The sequence below is a fragment of the Mus caroli genome, unplaced genomic scaffold (assembly GCF_978045245.1).
Source record: "Mus caroli unplaced genomic scaffold, Mus_caroli_1 scaffold_8, whole genome shotgun sequence".
NCBI classification, from domain to species: domain Eukaryota; kingdom Metazoa; phylum Chordata; class Mammalia; order Rodentia; family Muridae; genus Mus; species Mus caroli.
Window position 1 is genome coordinate 108,146,592 of NW_028227263.1, and position 26,163 is coordinate 108,172,754.

General features: G+C 40.3%; 1 protein-coding gene and 1 pseudogene across 1 annotated transcript; both read left to right on the forward strand.

Moving 5' to 3' along the window:
- LOC147003313 (uncharacterized) overlaps positions 1-26,163 on the forward strand; it is a 169,623-nt pseudogene that overhangs the window by 129,081 nt on the left and 14,379 nt on the right.
- LOC147003319 (uncharacterized protein C2orf78 homolog) lies at positions 15,650-21,060 on the forward strand. Its single transcript, XM_085841105.1, is given in 4 exon segments — positions 15,650-15,656; positions 17,259-18,020; positions 19,254-19,853; positions 19,856-21,060. Coding segments are annotated over 4 exon segments (2,574 nt in total).

Below are 26,163 nucleotides of genomic sequence, written 5' to 3' on the forward strand. Positions count from 1 at the left end.
TAATATATATAATATATATTAGTATATAAAAATATATAATAAAATATAAAATATATGGTTTGAGTATTAAAGGGGCATCAGGAAGTGAAATGGAAAGTAACTGTGAGAGTCAATGGGAAGCCATTGTGAAGGTGCAGCCTCAGTTGCAGTTGATGGCCCAGGACTGAAGGGGTCATACAAAGGAGTTGAAGCTTGGCACCATAAAGAGCATGTATGAGAGACTACAAGTGAAGCCTAGTTGCAGTAGAAGAATCTAGTATATTGGAGATGCCATTACCAATGGATAGATCACCAATAACAGCAATGGCAGTGGAGTAGATCAACCTGGGCTTGGACTACTAAGAGAGAAGAGCTGGAGAAATGACCCCAATCGTTTGGCAAGGCCCAGAACATCATTTACGGATCCCGGACATTGAAACAGGAAGCTGTAACATTGAAGTTGCCTTGGAGACCCCAAAATGTTCAAGATTCCAGAGCATCGAGCCACTGACTTTCTGCTGAGGAAATCTGCTAATAGGTAGTGGAGCCAGCCCAGGAGAAAGAAGTTTGTTGCAGTCCTCAAAGATAAAAAAGGACTTGGAGATCTAAAGACTGTTTTAACATCAGCCATGGAGATATAGAGTCTGGAGTGTGTCCAGATGGCTTCATTTCTTGTTTTGGGGATTACAGATATGTGATTGTATGAATCTCAGAAAAGACTTTGAACTTTTAACATTGTTCAGACTATTATAGACTCTGGGGACTTTAGAAGTTGGACTAAATGTATTTTGCATTGTGCTATGTTTCAGTATGGCCGTTATAGACTTATATGTTTGGATAAGCCTATGGGGGTTCAGGAAGTGCAATGTGATGGTTTCTATATGCTCAGTCAATGGATTGGCATTATTTTAAAACCTCACCCTAGCTGCCTGGCAGCCTTCAGATGAAGATGTAGAACTTTCATCTCCTCCTGAACCATGCTTTCCTGGATGTTGCTATGCTACCACCTTGATGATAATGGATTGAACTTCTGAACCTGCAAGCCAGTCGCAATTAAACATTGTCCTTATAAGACTTGCTTCATGTTATGTTTTCACAGCAGTAAAACCCTAACTAAGACACAAACATTTCATTATTTGGAGATATACAGATAGAAGCAAAGATCAACAAAAATCAACTCAAAAAAAAAAAAACTATCTCTCTTCAAGTAATATGTTCAGAAGTTTATTTTGTCCACCTAGAACCCATCTTATAAAGATTCTAAAACCTTCCAAAAGAGTGTCCTTATCTAGAAAAAGCAAACGTAATTAATAAGCATGGAGAGATAATTTCATATAAAAAATATGACAGGAGATCCCACACATTGAGCACACACTCAATGACATAAATGTCTCAGACTACCTTCTTCACCTCTTACTCTTAGACCCATTAGTAGCACCATGTTCTCATGATCGACTTTCAAACACAAGAACTTCTGGCAGATACTTAGTCAATTCATACCATTTTTATGTATCCAGCAATGTCTCATGTTTATCTTATGATGTAAGATGTTTTTATTCTAATCCCAAACACCTCCAAAATCATGATTATTTTACATTACCCCAAGATTCAATTGTGAAATCTCCAATATTGAGCGCTCTGGACATCTTAGCCATGAACATAGTAAAATGAATCTATACATGATGTTGGTCATGGAGAGTGTCAAAGACCCTTTCCTCTTGTGGCCTCATAGAGTGGCTTAGCCATTTCAGCAAGGCTGGGGATTCATAGCATTCAGAAACCACCTGAAGCCAAGAATTCTCACACTAGGCATTGAGTCTTTATCAGGATTTCTAGGATGGTACCCTTACAGGCTTGGGACAGGCTTCTTTGCCCCCAACCCTTGAATTGAACCCTAAGTAGATTACTTAAGTTATGCAAATCTGGGTCCTTTCAGTTGAGACTCTATACCCCAATCATTGTGTAATTTTTAAGAGGACTTTAGTTGCCTTCATGTGAGATCCTGTATCAGTGGGAGCCAGAAAAAATCATTTACATACAGAAGTAAATATGGGGCATGGCCTGTCAATACTCACATAAGTCCTGATGGAGAGCCTTGTCAAAGATGGTGGGCAAGTTCTTCAATCCTTGCAGAAGTCTTGTCCAGATTAGGTGTACATTGAACTTGTTTTCTAGATCTTGCTACTTGAAGGTGAAAAGTGGTTGGCTGTTTTATCTAGAGGAATATTAAAGAAGGTGCCATTTAAGTCCAAGTCTTTGTAAATTGGCCTGTTGTGTGGTAAGGAACTCAGAAGTGTACATGGATTCAGGACTGTTGGGTGAATGTCTCCTACCATCTTATTCACCTACCTCAGGTCTTGCTTGATCTACAGTATTTCCCTCCATGCTTTTTAACTAGTAACAAGGGTATATTCTAGTAAGACTGACATGGAATGAGGATTCTATACTCTTGAAGTCAATTAATATGGGGCTAGAAACCCTGAAGGGCTTCTCGTGACCAAAGGTAATGGCTTATACTTAGAGAGCTATCAGCAACATACAGATATACCACAACTAACTGGGGGTAGGAGAGAAGCTAGATTAGAGGTTTATTTTCAGCCCATACTGTGGTATCAGGGCATTATACTCTTCTAGGAGGGATGGTAAAGGGCCCAATTTCATTCTTTCCTTTTTTTTTTTTTTTTTTTTTTTTGGCTGCTGGAGATGTTCATTCTTCAAAGAAAAGACACAGAACAGAGGTGGGCCTACTACCTAAAAGAGGTACCTACCGAAAAAGAACGAATGGTTAATAGGAAACTGGTTATGGGGCTGGTGAGAAATATTTTGGGAAGGCAATTCCAATCTTCACTGTCAGCACTCCAGTTCATTTGGCAAGCACCAAAAAAACCAAATACATGGCAAGATCTTGATCCAGAAAAAAAACTTCAAGGCTCAGACAATCAGCAAGAGTCCACATACACACCAAGCAGCAGCAAAAATACCACCAGAAGTTCCTTTGGTACATTTCTCTCTACTAAGTCACAGTAAGTAAAGATCAGCAAAGAAAGCAAGGAGAACCAATGCAAGAGTGTTGTCAGGGGTAAACAGCATTATAAAAGAGGAATGATAACCAGCAGCAAGATCCAAGATGAACCAATGAAAGATGTTAACACAGTCTCTGTTGGGTTATACTTATACTCTTTCCAAACATCATGTACCCCTCGAGTGTTCACTCCAGCAAAACAAACATTCCCTTTCACCAGGCAACATCCAGAAAAATACCATGTGTCTCTTCATATCAAAACAAGGCTGTGGCAAAGAAAAAGGGGTGCTCTCTATAACCAGAGAGGGACCCATAGCTGAAGGGAAAAATTACACACTCACTGATTTTTGGAGATGTTGGGTGGAACGCAACATGAAGCCTTCACCAATGCATTGTACAGCTTTTACAATATAAAGAAACTCCTGATGTGTAAGACACTGAAAGATAAACCTGAACACAAAACGACAACAAAACACTAAAACCTTTCATCCATACAAAATGTTGCTGAAAGGTCCCAGATATAGCTGTCTCTTGTGAGACTATGCCTGGGCCTAGAAAACACAGAAGTGGATGCACACACTCAGCTATTGGATGGATCACAGGGCTCCCAATGGAGGAGCTAGAGAAAGTGGCTAAGGAGCTAAAGGGATCTGTAACCGTATAGGTGGAACAACATTCTGAACTAACGAGTAACCATGAGCTCTTGACTCTAGCTGCATATGTATCAAAAGATGGTTACAGGTTACAAAAGCAAGGACTAAATTTAAAAAACATATATAAACAATTCAAGAAACTTAAAGTGGTAAAATGATCCAATTTAAAAATTGCATACATATCTGAACAAAATACTCAGTAACAGAAAATCAAAAATGTAAGAAACACTTATACAAATGCTGTACATCCTTAGTAATCAGGAAAATGAAAATCAAAACCACTTTGAGATACCATCGTCAACATGTTAGAATGCCTATTATCAGTAACACAACAAATCATGCTGGCGAGGACTTGTAGCAGAGGAAAGACTCCATTTCTAGTAATCATGCAAACATGTACAGCCACATTGAAATTAAAACAGCAGTTCCACAGTAAGTTGAAGTTGATCTACCTGCAGATCCAGGCATACCAATCTTGGTGAAATATCCAATGGATGACCCATTGAAGAACACTTACAGTCAAGCTAAACCAGTGGAGTCATACTCAGCTATTACAATAATGTACATAATGCATGCAATGTAGAGGAAAATGAATGGAACTAGAAGAAAAATAATCCTCAGTGACGTAATGAAAACCCATAAATTCACCTGTGGAAGGCATGTACTAAAATCAATAGATCCTGAGAAGGTGGGTAAAGAAGAGGGGTCCAGATGGAGGAACATATGTGTCTCTTGGTTATACCATAACAGAGAAGATTCTAAAGCTATAAAGGGGAGCATGGGAATGAAAATGATTATTGAGATGGTAGGGGATATGGAGTGAATGAAGAGAGAGTAGGAAGTGAACACAGGTACAGAGAGGCTATTATGGGTATGATAAGGGAACCCACTCAGAGAAACTTACTCAAATATATGAAGGGCATACAATGAGGCCTTCTATTAGTGCGGTTATAAAGTCTTATCTCATTTCTTGTCCTGGTAAGACTTCCAGTGGTGAAACTTCATTAAATTCTGTTGAGGTTTTGGCCCTATGTTCCATGTAGATCTAAAAAACCAGCCTGTCGTTTAGACAAAAGGGTGCTCTCTCTCTATCAGCAAAGAAGGTCCCATTGCTGAAGATAACATCCACACACTCACTGAACATCTAGAAGATGGGTGGATGGCAACATGGAGACTTAACCAATACATTCTAGTATCCTTGCAATGCTAAGGGTGTCCTGATGCATAGGACAGTGAAAGAGAAACATCGAAACCAGCAACCAAAAAAAAAAACAAAACAAAACAAAACCCAGGGCCTACACCCTGTTGTCCCTACATAATGTTCTAGGGCAATGGGAACAATGAACTTGTGGGAGTAGGCAATGAACTTCTGATTTGACTTAAGACTTACTCCACAAGAACGAAACTATAGTCAACAATGCTTGGGTAACCAAGAACTGGAAACTAGACAGCCTATAGACATAGGGTAAAATAAAAAACCTGGTCATTTAACAAAAATATATATCAATTAAATAACTCCTGATAATATTCTGCTATACTTCTTAGTTGACTGCCATAATGTGCTACCATCAGAGGTTTTCTGTGAAAGCAGTTGAGCTAACAGCCAGAAATTATGGGAGAGGAAGTCTAAAGTATAGGTCTCCATCAATTGCCTTCCCTCAGAGTTCAGTGAAGCCCAAAGCTGCAGAAGTGATATGCGTACACAAGCCAGACCATGTGGAAGACAAGTAAACAATGTCCTCTGAATCAAATAAAGAAGTTCCACAATTCTTAAATGGGATCTCATATAACTGAAAAGCTTTTATAAGGCAGGGAACCTGTCAACTGGACAGTGCTAAAGCTACAGAATGCAAAGAGAGTATGCACCTCTCTATATCCTGTATTATGTTTACCAAACCAAGGACGTAATTTTAAAAATATATATAAACAAGTCAAGAAACTGGATTTCAAATGGTCAAATCATCTAATTTCAAAATTGCATACATATCTAAACAAAATACTCAGTAGAGGAAATTCAAAAAGATAAGAAACACTTATAGAAATGTTGCAGATCCTTAGTCATCTGGGAAATGCAAGTCAAAACCACTTTGAGATACCATCTTTAACATGTTAGAATGCCTATTATCAGTAACACAACAAATCATGCTAGCCAGGAAGTGAAGCAAAGGAAAAACTCTATTTCTAGTGAGTATGCAAACTTGTACAACCACAATTGAAATTAAAATGGCAGTTCCACAATGAGTTGAAGTTGATTTACCTGCAGTTACAGGCATACCACTCTTGGTCAAATACCCAATGGATGACCCATACAACAACAAGGACAGTCATGCTAACACAGGGGAGACATTCTCAGGTATTACCATAATGTATATTATGCAATGTGCAGGGCAATGAATGGAACTAGAAAAAAATCATCCTGAGTGAGGTAATTAATATGCATAATGACACATGTGGAATGCATGTACTAAAATCAATAAATACTGAGAAGATGGGTAAAGAAGAGGGGTCCAGATGGAGGAACACATGTGTCTCTTGGGTATACAGTAACAGAGTAGATTCTAAAGGTATAAAGGGGTGGATGGGAATGAAAATAATGATGCAGATGGTAGGGGATATGGGATGGATGAAGAGAGTGTAGGAAGTGAACAAATGTATAGAGAGGCTATTTTTGGAGTGATATGGGAACCCACTCCAGGGAAACTTCCTCAAATCTATGAAGGGCATCCAAATAAGGTCTTCTAGTAATGGGGAATATAAAGTCTTATCCCATTTCTTGTCCTGGGAAGACTTCCAGTAGTAAAACTTCATTAAATTCAATTGAGTTCTAGGCCATATGTCCCATGTAGATCTACAAAACCAGGCTGTTGCTTAAACAAAAGGGTGCTCTCTATCAGCAGAGAAGGCCCCATTGCTGAAAATAACATACACACTCTCAGTGAACATCGAGAAGTTGGGTGGATGGTAACATAGAACCTTCACCAATACATTCTATTGCCCTTGCAATGCTTAGGGACTCCTGATGCATAGGACACTGAAAGAGAAACATGGAAAACAGCAACCACAAAACCCTTGGACTACAACCTGTTGTCCCTACATAATGCTCTAGGGCAATGGGAACAATGAACTTGTGGGAGTAGGCAATGAGCTTCTGATTTGACTTAAGACTTACTCCACAAGAACGAATCTATAGTCAACAATGTTTGTGTAACCAAGAACAGGAAACTACATAGCCTATAGACATAGGGTAAAACAAAAAACCTGGTCATTTAACAAAAATATATATCAATGAAATGACTCCTGATAATATTCTGCTATATTTCTTAGTTGAGTGCCTTAACCTGCCACCATCAGAGGCTTTCTCTGAAAGCAGTTGAGCTAACAGCCAGACATTATGGGAGAGGAAGTCTAAAGGATAGGTGTGTATCAAATGCCTTCCTTCATAGCTCAGTAAACTCAATAGTTGCAGAGGTGATATGAATACACAAGCCAGAGGGTGTGGAAAAGAAGTAAACAAGGTACTCTGAATCTAATAAAGAAGTTCCACAATTCATAAATGGGATCTCATATAAATGAAAAGCTTCTATAAGGCAGGGAACATATCAACTGGACAAAGCTAAAGCTTACAGAATGTAAAAAGTGATTTCCTCACTCCATATGCTGTAATAACGTTACCAAAGGAAGGACCAAATTTCAAATATATATATATATATATATATATATATATATAAACAGTCATGAAACTGGATTTCAGACCCCGTTTTGGGCTCCAGACATCCGGGCACCTTCCCTGTCTGAGCAGAGGTGTCCTCCCCGCCTTGGAGAGCTTTGCCGGAGCACCTGGGGGAAACATCTTGGTTCCCAGATCACTAAGAGACTAGTCTGTGCAGGTAAGAGTTTGGTACAGAAGCTACACAGGTTCTGAGACAGGGAGAAGCAACACAGCTTCTGGGGCAGGTCCAGTTTCAGACCTTCATCTTCTGCCAGGAGGAAGGTCTGAACGCCAAATATCTGTGCACCTTCCCTGCAAGAGGAGAACTTGGCTTCAGAGAGTACTCTGACCACAGAAACTCAGGAGAGATCTAGTCTCCCAGGTCTGCTGACAGAGGCTAAGAGAATCAAGGAAGGAACAAGCTCCAACCACCTTCTTCTCAATACCTCATGGTACCTTCTACAAAATTGACCATATAATTGGTCACAAAATAGGCCTCAACAGATACAAAAATATTGAAAATGTCCCATGGATCCTATCAGATCACCTTGGACTAAGGCTGATCTTCAATAACAACATAAATAATAGAAAGTCAACATTCACGTGGAAACTGAACAACACTCTCCTTAATGGTACCTTGGTCAAGAAAAGAATAAAGAAAGCAATTAAAGACTTTTTAGAGTTTAATGAAAATGAAGCCAAAACATACCCAAACTTATGGGACACAATGAAAGCATTTCTAAGAGGAAAACACATAGCTCGGAGTACCTCCAAAAAGAAACTAGAGAGAGCACACATTAGCAGCTTGACAACACACCTAAAAGCTCTAGAACAAAAGGAAGCAAATTCACCCAAGAGGAGTAGACTAGAGGAAATAATCAAACTCAGGGGCGAAATCAACCAAGTAGAAACAAGAACAACAATTCAAAGAATCAACCAATGGAGGAGCTAGTTCTTTGAGAAAATCAACAAGATAGACAAACCCTTAGCCAGACTCACTAGAGGGCACAGGGAAAGCATTCTAATTAACAAAATAAAAAATGAAATGGGAGACATAACAACAGATCCTGAAGAAATCCAAAACACCATCAGATCCTTTTACAAACGGCTATACTCAACAAAACTGGAGAACCTGGATGAAATGGAGAAGTTTCTAGACAGATACCAGGTACCAAAGTTGAATCAAGATCAGGTTAATGATCTAAACAGCCCTATATCCACCGAAGTAATAGAAGCAGTCATTAATAGTCTCTCAACCAAAAAAAGCCCAGGACCAGATGGGTTTAGTGCAGAGTTCTATCAGACCTTCAAAAACGACCTCATCCCAGTTCTTCACAAACTATTCCACAAAATAGAAACAGAAGGAACTCTACCCAACTCATTCTATGAAGCCACAATTACTCTGATACCTAAACCACAAAAAGACCCCACAAAGACAGAGAACTTTAGACCAATATCCCTTATGAATATTGATGCAAAAATCCTCAATAAAATTCTTGCTAACCGAATCCAAGAACACATCAAAAGAATCATCCATCCTGGCCAACTAGAATTCATCCCATGGATGCAGGGATGATTCAATATATGGAAATCCATCAACGTAATCCAGTATATAAACAAACTCAAAGACAAAAACCACATGATAATATCGTGAGATGCTGAGAAAGTATTTGACAAAATCCAGCACCTATTCATGATAAAAGTCTTAGAAAGATCAGGAATTCAAGGCTCATACCTAAACATGATAAAAGCAATCTACAGCAAACCAGTAGCCAGCCTCAAAGTAAATAAAGAGAAGCTTGAAGCAATCCCACTAAAATCAGGGACTAGACAAGGATGTCCACTCTCTACCTACCTATTCAACATTGTACTTGAAGTCCTAGCCACAGCAATTAGACAACAAAAGGAGACCAAGGGGATACAAATTGGAAAGGAAGAAGTCAAAATATCACTTTTTGCAGATGATATGACAGTATATATAAGTGATCCTAAAATTTCCACCAGAGAACTCCTAAGCCTGATAAACAGCTTCAGTGAAGTAGCTGGATATGAAATTAACTCAAACAAGTCAATGGCCTTTCTCTACACAAAGGACAAACAGGCTGAGAACGAAATTAGGGAAACAACACCCTTCTCAATAGCCACAAATAATATAAAATACCTAGGCATGACTCTAACTAAGGAAGTGAAAGATCTGTTTAACAAGAACTTCATGTCTCTGAAGAAAGAAATTAAAGAAGATCTCAGAAGATGGAAAGATCTCCCATGCTTATGGATTGGCAGGATCAATATAGTAAAAGTGGCTATCTTGCCAAATGCAATCTACAGATTCAATGCAATCCCCATCAAAATTCCAACTCAATTTTTCAACGAATTAGAAAGGGCAATAGCAGATTCATCTGGAATAACAAAAAACCTAGGATAGCAAAAACTCTTCTCAAGGATAAAAGAACCTCTGGTGGAATCACCATGCCTGACCTAAAGCTGTACTACAGAGCAATTGTGATAAAAACTGCATGGTACTGGTATAGCAACAGACAAGTTGACAAATGGAATAGAATTGAAGACCCAGAGATGAACCCACACACCTATGGTCACCTGATCTTTGACAAGGGAGCTAAAAGCATCCAATGGAAAAAAGACAGCATTTTCAAAAAATGGTGCTGGCACAACTGGCTGTTATCATGTAGAAGATTGTGAAATGATCCATTACTATCTCCTTGTACTAAGGTCAAATCTAAGTGGATTAAGGAACTCCACATAAAACCAGAGACACAGAAACTTATAGAGGAGAAAGTAGGGAAAAGCCTCGAAGATATGGGTACAGGGGAAAAATTCCTGAATAGAACAGCAATGGCTTGTGTTGTAAGATCGAGAATCCATAAATGGGACCTCATAAAATTGCAAAGCTTCTGCAAGGCAAAAGACACCGTCAATAAGACAAAAAGACCACCAAGAGATTGGGAAAGGATCTTTACCTATCCCAAATTGGATAGGGGACTAATATCCAATATATATAAAGAACTCAAGAAGGTGGACTCCAGAAAGTCAAATAACCCCATTAAAAAATGGGGCTCAGAACTGTACAAAGAATTCTCACCTGAGGAATACCGAATGGCAGAGAAGCACCTGAAAAAATGTTCAACATCCTTAATCATCAGGGAAATGCAAATCAAACCAACCCTGAGATTCCACCTCACACCAGTCAGAATGGCTAAGATCAAAAATTCAGATGACAGCAGATGCTGGCGAGGATGTGGAGAAAGAGGAACACTCCTCCATTGTTGGTGGGATTTCAAGCTTGTACAACCACTATGGAAATCAGTCTGTTGGTTCCTCAGAAAATTGGATATAGTATTACCTGAGGATCCAGCAATAACTCTCCTTGGCATATATCCAGAAGATGTCCCAACCGGTAAGAAAGACCCATTCTCCACTATGTTCATAGCAGCCTTATTTATAATAGCCAGAAGCTGGAAAGAACCCAGATGCCCCTCAACAGAGGAATGGATACAGAAAATGTGGTACATTTACACAATGGAGTACTACTCAGCTATTAAAAAGAATGAATTTATGAAATTCCTAGGCAAATGGTTGGACCTGGAGGGCATCATCCTGAGTGAGGTAACCCAAACCCAAAGGAACTCTCACAATATGTACTCACTGATAAGTGGATGTTAGCCCAGCAACTTAGGATACACAAGATATAAGATACAATTTTCTAAACGCATTAAACTCAAGAGAATGAAGACCAAAGTATGGTTACTTTGCCCCTTCTTAGAATAGGGAACAAAAAACCCATGGAAGGAGTTACAGAGACAAAATTTGGAAGTGTGACGAAAGGTTGGACCATCTAGTGATTGCCATATCCAGAGATCCATCCCATGATCAGCTTCCAAACGCTGACACCATTGCATACACTAGCAAGGTTTTGCTGAAAGGACCCAGATATAGCTGTCTCTTGTGAGACTATGCCAGGGGCTAGCAAACACAGAAGTGGACGCTCACAGTCAGCTATTGAATGGATCATAGGGCCCCCAATGGAGGAGCTAGAGAAAGCACCCAAGGAACTAAAGGGAACTGCAACCCTATAGGTGGAACAACAATATGAACTAACCAGTACTCCGGAGCTCTTGTCTCTAGCTGCATATGTATTAAAAGGTGGCCTAATAGGCCATCACTTGAAAGAGAGGCCCATTGGACTTAAAAAGTTTATATGCCCCAGTACAGGGGAACAGCAGGGCCAAAAAGGGGGAGTGGGTGGGTAGGGGAGTGGGGGGAGGTATGGGGGACTTTTGGTATAGCATTGGATATGTAAATGAGCTAAATACCTAATAAAAAATGGGAAAAAAAGCAAAAAAAAGCAAATTCACCCAAGAGGAGTAGATGGCAGGAAATAATCAAACTCAGGGGTCAAAACAACCATGTGGAAACAAGAAGAACTATTCAAAGAATCAACCAAAAGAGGAGCTGGTTCTTTGAGAAAATCAACAAGATAGGTAAACACTTAGCCAGACTCACTAGAGGGCACAGGGACAGCATCCTAATTAACAAAATCTAAAATGAAAAGCGAGACAAAGCAACAGATCTTGAAGAAATACAAAACACCATCAGGTCCTTCTACAAAAGGCTATACTCAACAAAACTGGAGAACCTGGATGAAGTGGACAAACTTCTAAACAGATACCAGGTACCAAAGTTAAATCAAGATCACATTAATGACCTAAACAGTCCTATATCCCACAAAGAAATAGAAGCAGTCATTAATAGTCTCCCAACCAAAAAAAAAAGCCCAGGAGCAGATGGGTTCAGTGCAGAGTTCTATCAGGCCTTCAAAGAAGATCTTATTCCAGTTCTTCTCAAACTATTCCACAAAATAGAAAGAGGCAGCACTCTACCCAATTCATTCTGAGAAGCCACAATTACGCTGATAGCTAAACCACAAAAAGACCCAACAAAGATAGAGAACTTCAGACCAATTTCCCTTATGAATATCATGCAAAAATACTCAATAAAATTCTTGCTAACCAAACCCAAGAACACACGAAAATAATCATCCCTCTTGACCGAGTAGGTTTCATTCCAGGGATGCAGGGATAGTTTAATGTACGGAAATCCATCAATGTAATCCATTATATAAACAAACTCAAAGACAAAAACCACTTGATCATCTCCTTAGACACGGATGAAAGCATTTGAGAAAATCCAACATCATTCATGATAAAAGTCTTAGAAAGATCAGGAATTCAAGGCCCATACCTAAACATGATAAAAACAATCTACAGCAAACCAGTAGCCAACATCAAAGTAAATGGTGAGAAGCTGGAAGCAATCCCACTAAAATCAGGGACTAGACAAGGCAGCCCACTTTCTCCCTACCTATTCAACATAGTACTTGAAGTCCCATCCAGAGAAATTCCACAACAAAAGGAGATCAAGTGGATACAAATTGGAAAGGAAGAAGTCAAAATATCACTTTTTGCAGATGATATGATAGTATATATAAGTGACCCTAAAAATTCCACCAGAGAACTCCTAAACCTGATAAACAGATTCAGTGAGATAGCTGGATATAAAATTAACTCAAACAAGTCAATGGCCTTTTTCTAAACAAAGGATAAACAGGCTGAGAAAGAAATTAGGGAAACAACACCCTTCACAATAGTCACAAATAATATAAAATACCATGGCGTGACTCTAACTAAGGAAGTGAAAGATCTGTATGATAAGAACTTCAAGTCTCTGAAGAAAGAAATTAAAGAAGATCTCAGAAGATGGCAAGATCTCCCATGCTCACAGATTGGCAGGTCTCTTATTTTGATGACTGCATTTGGGCCTCTTTTACTCCTATAATTTGGTCATATTACACTTTGAAATGATAGACTTCCTCCTTCTCAGTATACTTTCATTTGGTTCTGTTTGTTTGTTGTCCTTGTAAAGCCTGTTCCTTCCTAATGAAAGATGCAAACTGAATGGGAACTGAGGAGTGAGGGGTTGGGAATGAGCAAGAATGCAGAGGTAAATGAATCTAAAATTAGGATACATTCTAAAAGGGAAAATTAAATGAATCAATGTACAAAATTTTAAATGAACAAACAGAAACTATGAGATTAAAAAAGTACAAGTTACATTCTCTCTCTTTGTATCTACCCCTCTTTTCTCTGTGTGTGCATGTGTTTCTTGTGTTTGTCTTTCTCCTTCCTTCTTCCTCTCCTTCCTTGTCTCCATCTATCTCTTCTCTCAATATGCTTAATTTCAGAGTCCTGGCAATAGTCATCTTCGGTCTACAGTGCTAGAGAAGGACAATGTTTTTTCCCTGTGCCATCTACAACCAGGCGTATACTTTCAAGCATGATCTTGGCAAATGTGTGAAATTATTTAACAGCTGACAGAAGAGGAGTGAATCTCATTTCTGACGTCATGTGGAAAATGACATTATTACTGCAGAAATTTGTCCCGAACTAAACAACTTTCCAATGTCTACATGGAGGGACATTTGTACAGAACTAGACATGCAGGTGAATGAAGCAGCACTAGCTCAGAGTAAACACCCCTGAGTAAACATTCTAGAACCTCATGTGACTGCTGGAGCACAGTTATAATGGCTCTAATATCACTTTTAATAAAAAACTAGTCAACACTGTTGTATTAGTTAATGCTTTGTGAGGTAGATAGAATACAAAATGTGTATAAATTCATATTAGACATATGTCAAATAACAGTCTATGAACTTACCAGGGAGTGACAAAAAATGAGGTGCAACATAGGATAAAACAAAGAAAGACACAGATTTCTCTGTGTATCAACAAAATACCAGGTGCATTTCTGTGCATGAACTACCCAGAGATGGTGAAAAGGTTGTTTCTTTATTGAAAAATAAACCAAAATACCAACAGTACATCCTTTTTCCATTTGGTACAACACCCTGTACAAACTAAGGCCTTCTTTTGTTCTCTACCTGTTCTACTGTCTCTGCCTTAGGCAGTCTCAGATCCAAGCAGGGCAGACAATGCTAGAAGCCCAAGATTCTTCAGAGTTTGTTGCAAGGAGGAAGAAGCTAAAGTAACTGCCACTCTCCTTATAAGACACCCAGACTTGGTAGCTTACAATCATGATTCTACAGAGAGAAAGCCATGGACATAAAGAATGTCCATGAGTCTGAGGCTGGAGGGAGATACACAGTCAGTTCCAAAACAACATGAGTTAAAGAGAAAAACCTGTCTCTGGAAAATGAAAGAAGAGTAGAGAAAATATCCAGAGGAAGCAGAACGTGGGCAGAAGAACAGCAACAAATGCTGAAAGAGGCAACACATGCAGTCAGCCTCATCATCTGTCCTTCTGTTGTTTGCTGATAAGTGAAGAACCCATGTTACATGCATCTGTCAGACAAAATCAAGACTACTGTGTCTAGAAATTTACTGTGCTATCACACTCTAGTGTAAGGATGCAGGAGCAAGCTGGTCCAAGGATCAAAGGCTACAAAGCAGGGATGAAAAGGAGAGAACAGGGATCTGAGGCCAACCTAGGCCAGAATAGACAAATAAAGAATAAAAAAAAAAAAGACTCTGGGACAAGAAACCTGAAAAGAGACACAGTCTTTCAAGGTGCTACAAGGTGCTTTCAATGAACTTAGCCCTGCCCTTTAACATAGTCACAAAGGAGCCCTTTGATCTCTTCCTTTGTTCATGGACAGATGCAGACAGCTCACAACTCAAAAACTGTTTCTCAACCTAGTTGCCTCAACCTAGGTGACCCTCTCCTTCCTGCCCAAGGCTACTGTCCCTATGTTTAATGTGTATTGATGGGATACATTTTGTTGGAATGTGACAGATCATATGCACGTTATTAATACCAGTCCATGAATCTGGTAAGAAACACTGATATGATTTCCTCAGCTAAAAGGCAATGCAAAAGGAACAGCCACGTGAAGATTACCTCCTTTCACCAGCACCTATCTCAGCATTCAGGGATACTATTTCTCTATTATCTTGTCCACTCAATCCTGTCTAGCAGCTCAGAATCTGTCCTTCCCATTGGCTGCTGACTGATTTATGACATCATACTCCTCTTAGCCTACCAGCACCTAGTGGAATCCTGGGGTTTCCATGGTACTGCCTGTAAACAAATTTGGATCATTACAGGTAACCTGTGACCAGTGACCAGTGAGCTCTGTTTGATACTGGACACACTCGCTGGTTTGGTCAGCATATCAGACAAAGACTACCATTTATCCAGCTCAATTGTGGGGTGGAGTACTGTTACTCCCCATACAGAGCTCCCCTAAATATGTCAGGTAAGGAAAGCTACTTTCAAATATTTTTGATCACATCTTTCCTAATTTTTAAAATATGTTTAAATCTATAGAATACTAGGGATGACATGGATATAGATATCTCACGTTGAAAGACATATTAACTTTTGTTCTTACTAAGAATGTGACTTTAGACACGTAGTTTACTCTCAACTGATTCTTTATTCACCTCAGAGAGATTACAGTGTTACTATGGTCTGTGCTCTGTGCTGTTGAATCTTAAAAGAGAAGGAATGTGGGAGAGACTAAGAGGGGGCTAGACTCTGCAAAGGTAATTCTTCTAGTGAAAGAAATATTGAAGCTGTTACATGAAAGACAGATTCACAAGAACTGTGGGACAAAAAATCCAAAGATTAAAGATGAAGGGATAGAAAACAGAGAAATAGAAGGAGTCAAACCTGCAGAGATGAACTTAAAAGAACACAAAGATAGTCTGGGACAGAATGTTGCAGAGAATCACACATTTTAAATCAAAAGGCTCAAGGCACTTTCATTTCCCAAGCCTTGTTTAGGCAACCATATTGTTAAGATTCCTCTCGGCACAAGTTCACTGTCATATATAGAGAATATTATCCCACTCTGGTTCCCACCTTTTACAATCTACCACATCTTGTGCAGAGTTTTCTGATTCTTGTATGCACTGGTTTTGTTGGATACTATTAGTTGGGGCTGAGAACTCCATAGTCAGTTGTTCTCTGTACAACACTAACTGACAGAGGTGGGAAATCCTCACAAGGCTTCCCCTCTCCAAGAGTTACAGGCAATTAACAGGAACAGAGGAAGAGTAAATCTTATTCAGGGATCAACCTTCTAATAGGTTACCAAATCCCAAAGGGTCAGCCCTAAACACATGTACACACCACAAAATGTGAGTAGCAGGTTGTATACATAAAGTCATAAACACACAGGTGTTTAAGAGTTATACTTATATAAGATGTCATCAGTTACAGGAGTGGGAGGGACAAAGGAGGAGGTAGCAAAGATAATTAAGTAAATAAAATATTCATATACAAACTACCTGACATGTACTTTTTAAAAAACAAAAATACCCACAGAGTATAGATAAGATTGGTGGTCCTGGTTATCAAGTATAAAAGCAGCATGTCAGATCCAGAGGCAGGTTGGTTTCTGTGATTTCAAGTCCAGCCTACTCTTAAGTAAAGAGTCCATGTCTCTTTACATAGATGTGCACAGCACAGGGAAAAGGCAGTAGCTTGAGAAGCTATCTAAGGCTCTCCTACCTCTAAACACTGCTACTGTAGGACAGAGTATGGAGGCAATGTTACAGCAGGTATGAGAACAAGACAAAGCAGGGCAAAGAAGGAATATGTCTACGTTGGAGCTAAGGTTGAACCAGATCAACCAGGAATTCCATGCCCACAGAGGAAAATCAGGTAGCTCATCAAAGGAGTGTCATTCTGGCTAGTGCCAAGAATCAATCTGAGCACTTGCAATTGGGATGCTGGAGAAAACTTCAGTCTTAGTCAATCACAGCTAGTACAAACTGGATATAGCACTGCTCCCCACAGTAACCTAGAAAACATCAACCTCACCATTTTCCCACTGTCTTCTTCCTCTCTACAGAAAATTTCCAAAGTTCACCTTACTTTGGGACAGAAAGAACTCTGCACCCTTCTCTGCCTCTGCTGAGCAACTCCATACAGCCTGCAGGAAGGGTGTGCAACTTTTCCAGGGTTTCCACCCCAGATGTGAGTTCAGCATGGCTTCTACTATCAGCATCCAGTACTTCTCTCCAGCCGCTCATGGGTAATGCCTATCTTAACCCACATGCTGGCACAACCATGCTGACAGTGCTAACAGAGCAGGGCAGGATTTCTACCTCGGCACCCTCCTATCCAGGTGCTCTCAAGTGGGATTGCACTGGAAGCACTCAAGGGAGGGAAGATGAACTCCAGGAATTCAATATGACCCTCATTGACCAGGACACTACACTCTCCTCCCTGGCTGTGACAAACCAGTGTGATAAAAGTTTAGATCCCAATGTCATAGTTCCTTTTTATCCAACACTGCCTGCCAGCTTTGTCCAGGTCACACCACCGCATATGCCAAGTCAAGGATATAGCCTGGCACCTTCCTACCCGGAGGGCAGCCAGGTCTATTACTATGAGCACAACAACCTGGGCCCTCTGATAGCTGGAGAATTTGGGCAGTGTTTGCAGCCCCATGGCTCTGTGTCCTACCCTGGGAGTCAGACCTCTGCGCTCCAACCAGAGATGGTGATGGTGCTAAAGGAGATTCAGCCAAGGAATATCCAAATACCACTTTTTACCTCTGCCTTCTCCTATTCCACATCTGCTCAGTCCATGCCAGACAACGGTCTTCCCGGTGAGTACAGATCCAGGAGGGAAGTAGTGGGATCAGCACTCCAAAGAATTTGACCTCTATCTTTTAGTAGTGGACAGTCCACACAGAGGGAGAATGAGTCTCCTGACAGGTTAAGTATAGCTCTGGCTTTCCACCACCACCTTTAGACTCTATCAAAAGAGAGAATGCAAGGCCACAGTGAGTAGCATCCATCCTGTATTAAATGATATCCATGGAGCACACCATAGTCACACATGTAACTAACTATACAGAATAATCCGTCCTATCAACCAATATACTGCAATAGACTCCTTCCTGACCTATTATAGATCTTGTGTCTAGAAGACACTGAGGACTTGTTTTGGTAACATGGGATTTTCCATGAGTTGAAATCCTCCAGAGCAATGTAGCTCAGAATCTGTCCTGGAGGAAGAATTCCTCCCAGATTCTCAGCACCTGTCCTGGAATTTTCTGACACTTAAAATTGTAGAGAGAGTATGGCATAGTCAAGGTACCATTTCTAATTTGGCTAAGCCTGCTCCTTTATTATTTGTTTGTTTGTTTGTTTTGCTTTTTTTTTTCTTTTGCTGTAGTACTGCAGAGGTACCCATGTCCAAGAACATAAGATCATGTAGACATGTTCTCTACTACTGAGTCTCACACAAGCCCAACAATTTCAAATTCTCATACCATTTTCCCTTCCACTTATAACATTGTGAAACATGGGACTGGAGAAAATTGCTGGTTGTTTAAATGCTTGCCTTGCAGGACTGCCTAGGTGGGTTTAGATACCTAAACCTACATAAAAAACCAAGATTCTGGGGTCATCTGAGTAACGACATTATTCAAAGGGTAAGGTAAGTTTTTGGAAATTATGGACCAGACAACCTACCTAGTAGCAAAGTTCCACGAACATGAGAGGTGCTCTTCATAAAGACAAAGGGGAAGGAAAGTGAGGAGCACACGTCCACGTAATTTGTTAACTGACCTACTGAGGGTTTTCCTCCACAAACCACACAAACAGGAAGGAAAATAAAAATCTCTGAGAAAGCATTACATGCAGTGGTCTGCAGAAACAGAGCCATCACCATCCATCTGCCCACAGAGGTAGCATCCAAGCTCTTCATCAAAAGCTCATAGGAATGTCCTCCCACTGCTGCAGGGACCAAATGCTATGGTCCTATGAAATGGGGTTGGGGGTGAGGAGCATCTCATTGACCCCAGGCACTGACTTCTTCCTTCACTCTTTTCCAGTGGTTCAAATGGAGATGTCCCTGGGATTGCCACCTTCAGGCCAGACACACTGTCAGCTGCAGAGTCCAGAACTCTGCAACTCCTGTGTCAAGGTTTCCCAGATAAGGCCACCAGCTGTCAACGGGGACAGGGCATTAACAGCCCCCATCCACAGTCCTTCAGAGTTCCTGGCCTTGCCTCCAGCTCCAAGTTTGGAACAACCTGAGGACAAAACCATGCCTGAGATAAAAGAGGGCACAAAAGAAAACCAAGACACGCCAATCCTGACTTTGGAACACCCTGACTTGCAGCAGCCTCTGCACTGCACTGACACTGAGAGCCTCAGGCAGAAGCCTGATTCTGATAAGGCTCATTTGGGATGCATCAGCATGGGTCCTAAAGAGCTTGTGGGGCTAGAGAATGAGATTGGATCCAGCTTCGTCTTTAAAGACATCACGAGGTTTGGGGCAGACATTAAACTTCCCCAACTCCTAAACACCCTCACAGACATAGACCAAGGTCAGTCCTGTGAAAACTGGAGAGTCACCAGTGGCCCCTCTGACCAAGTGAGGAAGAACAAACATAAATCCTTTGAGTTTCTTGAGGGGTCTCCTCAGGCCAAAACCAGCACCAGGACCTGGTGGAGGGAGAGGGGGCTGTGGGTGTTGCTGGGGCCAGTGACAGGGCTATTGACATCATGGCAAAGCACCCAGAAGGCAAAGCTCCCAAAGGGCCCCCCAGCAAGAACAGAAGAGCTAGAAAACAGGGGCAAGAAAGACCAAGTGGGCCAGAGAATAAATCCAAGAAAACAGAGGAGCTTAAGCAGTCAAGGAAGAGAGTCAAAGCAGAAAAGGAGCCCTCCATCTCCAAGACCAAAAGGAAGAGAAAACCACCTGAGCTCAGTCAAAACAGCTTCAAGAAGCCTCGAACCAACCTTGCAATGCACATGCTGGAGTCTGTGCAGGTCTTCCACCCACTGGGGAAGAAGAGTGAGAAGAAAACTGGCATCTCCTCCTTCAGAGGTCTGCAAACCTTCACCAGCAACAAAGATCCAGGTCCAGGCTCAGTTACTACAACAGTGTTAAACATGCCATGTGAGGGCCAGGGTCCTCCCAAAAGTCCAGGGAAGTTTCAGAGAGCAAAGAGCAGTGTTGACAAAGATTGTCTATCTCCATCCCAGTATGAGCTGCCCCCAGCTGGGAAGGTCAAGTTAGTGCGTCTGCCTTTTCCAACTCTGGACAAGCCTCAATCCAGACCTGCTTCTAGAAAGCCCCTTTCCCTGGCTTTACACAGGCCCACTACAGTTTACCCTGTGCAGCCTCACTCTCACTCAGTTCAACCTACCACACTCAGGCCAGCCCAACCACCTCCTGTGAGCACATCTTTGATAGCCTCTGCCAAGCCAGCTCCTCCAATTTCCTCCAGTGCCACTGGACCTAATGTAACCAACCCCAACCAGTCTAGTGCTGTGCTCCAGGTGGCCACCTCGAGGCCTGTACCCTCCAGAGCATCATCTAACACATCATTCCAGAGAGAGCTTGTTTCTGCTGCCAGGAACAAGGTACCATCACCTCCCAAACCTCAAACCCAATATCTGCTGCATGACTTCAGCCGCCAACCCATTCCATGGAAGAAAGTCGACATTCTGGGACCAGTTGTCTCACAACCCATCACAAAAGAGCAGAGGCCAGAGAGGGAGGCCATGAAGAGGTGTGCCCAACAAGAGCGTGAAAATGCTGTCAAGAACCCCTCTACTGGGAAACTGCAGATTTTCCTTCAGAGGGAGAGGGATATGGAAATTTCTCAATATTATGGCTATGCAATGTAAGAGCTTGCCAGATTATTGCAACAAAGTGCTTTTCGACATTTACTTGAAGAATTATAGTCACTGATACAGATATATAAAAGTAATGAAAAATATATAAATATATATATACATAAGTACATGTGTAGGAATATAGGAGACTAAGTATATAGATAGAAAAAAACATACCCATATGAATTTTAATAGTTAGTAAAATTGCCATGTAATGTTAAGTTGGCTAGTTTATTGTTTTTCTTAACTGTGATGATTTTGTTTTTATTATATTCTATACGAACATAAACTTAAGAAATAGTTATTTAACATTAAATCAATTTAGAAAAGTCTACAGTTGTCCTAAATTTATTTTCGAGTTTTTCATTCACTGGACATGGTATATCTTGAATTATATACTGAATATTGAGCACACACTCCTTCCAATTCCATAAACCTATATATTTCTCAACTCTCAACACAGCTCATATTCATTCTTATGCTACAGGGATTTTCTTCCAAATTTATGAATCATATTCATGCAGGATTTCACTTATAGAAGTATGATCTAGGACACATACATGGAAGAAAATAGAATTTACTGAGCCTGGTTAAGGCATGATAGTCTCCACTAAATTGTTTTCCTGTCGACTACATAATTTCATTTTTATGAATAAATTTCCCATTTTGTTTACACATCACATTTCCTTTTTACTCTTCTCTGCTGTTGACACTAAGGCTATTTCCCTAATGTAGCTGCTGTGGACTGTGGTAATAGATGTGTTTGGTGTTAACCTGACTACATCTGTAATTAATTAAAACAATTTATTTGGTACACCTGTGAGGGGTTTTTTTTAATTAAAAGTTACTAACTCATTTGAAGTACACATACTGAACATTAATCTGGATCTTCTTTGGTGGGAAGATCTACCTTTAATTTGGCCAAACCTCCTTGTTTCCGTCTCTATAAAGAATGTGGATTAGGAAGCATTTTTTTCTTTGCTTGCTTGTCCTTGCACTTGCTATCCAGTTCATTCCTCTACTGGCATGACAGCCTCATTCTTCAGGATTCCATACAATGTATACTGAAGACCAGATCAAACAGCCACATGGATTGAATAGCTACAGAACTGGTGTTAGACAGCCATTATTGTACTATTACTGTACTACATGACCACAGCCTGCCAGTTATTCAGATAGATAGATAGATAGATAGATAGATAGATAGATAGATAGATAGATAGAGTCTCCATAGATATTCATTGAATCAATTTTCTTCCTCTAGGGAACTCTAACTAGATATTCTGGCTATGCAAAATGAGAGCCATGTACAAGTGTGCTACAATCAACACTGACAGGCAAATATGTCTCTAATATATGAATTGGATTCCTTTTCTGTAAATACCCAGGGGTGGTATTACCTGGGCCATTTGTTAGATTTGTTTTTAACTCTTTGCACAGCCTCCCCTCCACTGTGTTTCTGTTGTGTAGTAATTCTAGCGACCACTCACACTTTGTTTTTTTTTTTTGTTTTTTTTTTGCTTTTTGTGACAGAGTTTCTCTGTATAGCCCTGGCTGTTCTGGAACTCACTTTGTAGACCAGGCTGGCCTTGAACTCAGAAATCTGCCTGCCTCTGCCTCCCGAGTGCTGGGATTAAAGGCGTGCACCACTACACCCATCTTTCATGGACACTTTTAAAGGTCAATAGAATGTCTGTACTTCTGGTCAGCAGCTCCATCAGGAACTTGTGGAAATCATGTAGCCCTGAGTCGCACTAACTTTGGACAATTCTTTAAATATTTATTTAATGTATGTGAGTATGCTATCTGCATGTACATCTGCATGCCAGAGGAAAGTATCAAATTCTATTATAGATGGTTTTGAACCTCCATGATTTTGCTGGGAACTGAACTCAGGACCTCTGGAAGATCATCCAGTGCTCTTAACCACTGAGCCATCTTTCTAGCCCGACGTTGGATTTTTAAGCACAAAAACTATATCTTGAGCTGACACATTTCAGTTTTCAGTAAGAGTTATCAAGACGCAGAATTATTGAAGTAAAAAGGCAAGGCTAATACATTTAGGGGCTTTCCTGGATTCACGAACTATGTCCTAGGTGTTTGATGGTTAAGCCTTTGTTGCCAGTTTTTGCATGTGTAGGGGTCTACAAGCTGGATTCTAAGGTCAGCATGGTGTTTCTAGCATGGTCTTAGTTGTGCTAAGGTCTGGGGCCTGTTACAACTCCTATACATGATGTAAAAGCTTATATCCTTACCAGTGATACAGAAGATATTTCTGCAAACTTGAGAGTGTTTGTCAATTCTTGACTCAATTAGTGCCATTGATCACTTGTTCCTTAGCTGGTGGTAGTAATTGGTAAGGCTACATGACCTTCAGGAAACACAGCCTTCCTAGCACAAGTGGATAATTAGAAGTGTCATTTAAGGTTATAGTCTAGAAATGGTTCTGGCCTTTCTCTTTCCAAGTCAGCCAGGACATGAGAAGCCACTGCTATACACCACACTGCTATTAACTGTGCCATTCCACCATGCCTGCCCTGCTGTGATACACTACAGATCTCTGAACATGAGCACAAACAAAACTCCCCTCCTTGTTTCTGCCAGGTATTGTGTCACAGCATCAAGAAAGAAACTAAAAGGCTGTAGAGAGTGTTCAGTGTATGCTGTCTAGTTTTGTATCAACTTAACTTTGAAACAAGCTAAAGATATCTGAGTCCAGGGAATCTCAATTGAGAAAATGCCTCCAGAAAATCAGGCTGAAAGCAAAACTTCAGGGCATTTTCTTAATAAGTCATTGAGATGGGAGGACACATTCCATTCTGCATGGTGCCATTCCTAGGCTGATGGACCTAGAGCCCCTAAGAAAATTGGTGGAGTGTGGCTGGGCAGATGGCTCATTGGTTAAGAGCACTGGCTATTCATCCAAAGGTCCTGAGTTCAATTCCCAGAAACCAAATGGTGGCTCACAACCATCTATAATGGGATCTGATTTCATTTTCTGATGTGCATTTTAAAAAGGCATTCACCAGGGCCAGGAAGCAGGAGTCGGTGGGTAGGTTGAGGAGCAGGGCCTGGGGAGGGTATAGGGGGATTTTGGGATAGCATTTTTAATGTAAATGAAGAAAATATCAAATAAAAAAATAAAAAGGCATTCACATATATAAAATACATGCATAAATCGTTTTAAAAAAATAAGCTGAAGAACCAGTGTACATCACTCATCCATGGCCTCTGCATCAGGTCCTGCCTCCAGATTGCTTCCCATTTTTGTCCTTGCCTTGGCTTCCCTCAATGGACTGTGACTCAGGATATTTAAGAGTAATCAATAAACCTTTTTCTTCCCGGGTTGCTTTTGGGCATGGTGTTCAATTAGTGACATAGACACCCTATGTAAAATAATGGGTGAATGTGCTTGCGGTCAGACCTGATGACAGTGATTGTGGCAGAGGCCAACAAACACACATAAGTGTAAAAGGCATGAGAAAAAGTAACTAATTCAAATCATGTCCTGATTTTCAGAGACTCATTGTTTAATAACTGAAGCTTATTCTTGAATTTCTGTATGAAAATGTTCTTCAGTCTTCGATAAGACAGCTTGAAGACTTCCAGGCAGCAAACAAAAGAAACCTTCAGAAATGTAGCAAGATGTTAGCTCTAAAAGCACACTGGCGTTGACTGAAGTAGCAGCTATGTGTGTGAGTGTTGGCACATAAAACCCACAGCATGAGAGGGAAGTTCAGAGGTCAACTCTCTGAAGTTAGTCCTTCTGTGTCACAGTTCAATTTGGTGATGGAATACAGGAGGTCAGATTTGGGTGGCAAACAGCTTTACCTGCTGAGCCATCTCGCCAGTCCTCCTTCAAGTTTTCCATAACAAGTTGCCAAAGGTAGGTGGAGTAACCACTGTGTCACTGAACTTTAAATTCTGAAACAACTTTCATAGATTCATTCATGGAAAAATGCATTTCCAAGTTGTGAAGTTTACCGTAGATTGCTATAACAAGGAAAAAATTAAGATGTCATTTTCATCAAATAATTTTTGAAGTCAGCAAAAAGATGTTTTCCCCATCCATTTGGAAAAACTTTCAATATATTTGCATATTTTCTGTATATACTTGGATTTTTTTTACTAATATTTCTATAACCATCTTAAAAACTAAGACTATCTAACCTATAAGTGGACCCCACTTATATAAGAACACCTCACCTGAGAACATCTCGAAAGAATACAGGTTCTGACAACAATTTCTGCAGGAGTTTTCCTCTTCTGTGGTAATCCAGGCCCACCTTCCTTATTATGGAATAAAGCAGCTTCGCATACACGGTAATTATCTGCACAAGGAGGGGATTCCAACACGAGATAATCAGTGATATATTCTGTTTTCAAGCAGACCATGTTCTTAGCAGTAACCTCAACAACGAATTGACTTTAGTGGGCTTACCTAAAATGCATAGATTTCAAGCCCCAGCAGTGCACTGGAAAATTTTCAGCTACAACCTGAACATTGCTGTGATGCGTTTGTGTGGCAGTTTAAAGGCATACAGCTGAAGGACTGTGCTTCACATTCTAATGATCCTGTAAACTGGATGCCTTTAACCTGAATTTGAATCACTGGATATTGACTGTGCCTAATAAAAACTTAACTAGTTTGTCAATCCACAGAGTACATGAGGACTTTCCTTGTAAGCATCTGAGGCTGCAGTAGCTTTAACAAGGAGATTTGCTTCAAAAATGTTGTAGTTCATAAAAGCAAAAGTTATACATTAGAGTTATTTCATTTTTTCCTGATACTTATATATGTATTCTTGCCATTTAACCTCTTTTTAACAGAGAGTTTAACAATGAAGTTTGAGCTCTAAACTTAAAAGATGTATATATGTGTGTATGTATAAACTTCTATCATTTGCCAACTTTGGACATGAAAACTTTAAGAGAGATAAAGAATGAAAAGTAGAAACTCAAAAAAAAAATTACAGGTTCTGGGGTTTAGGGAGATGTTTCAGGGATCAAGAGCACTGGTTGCTTTTCCAGAGTTTCCAGCTCCCACACTGGGTGGCTCCAAACCTGTAACTTCAGATCCAATGGAGTTATCTTCTGCCCTCTATGGATACTTAC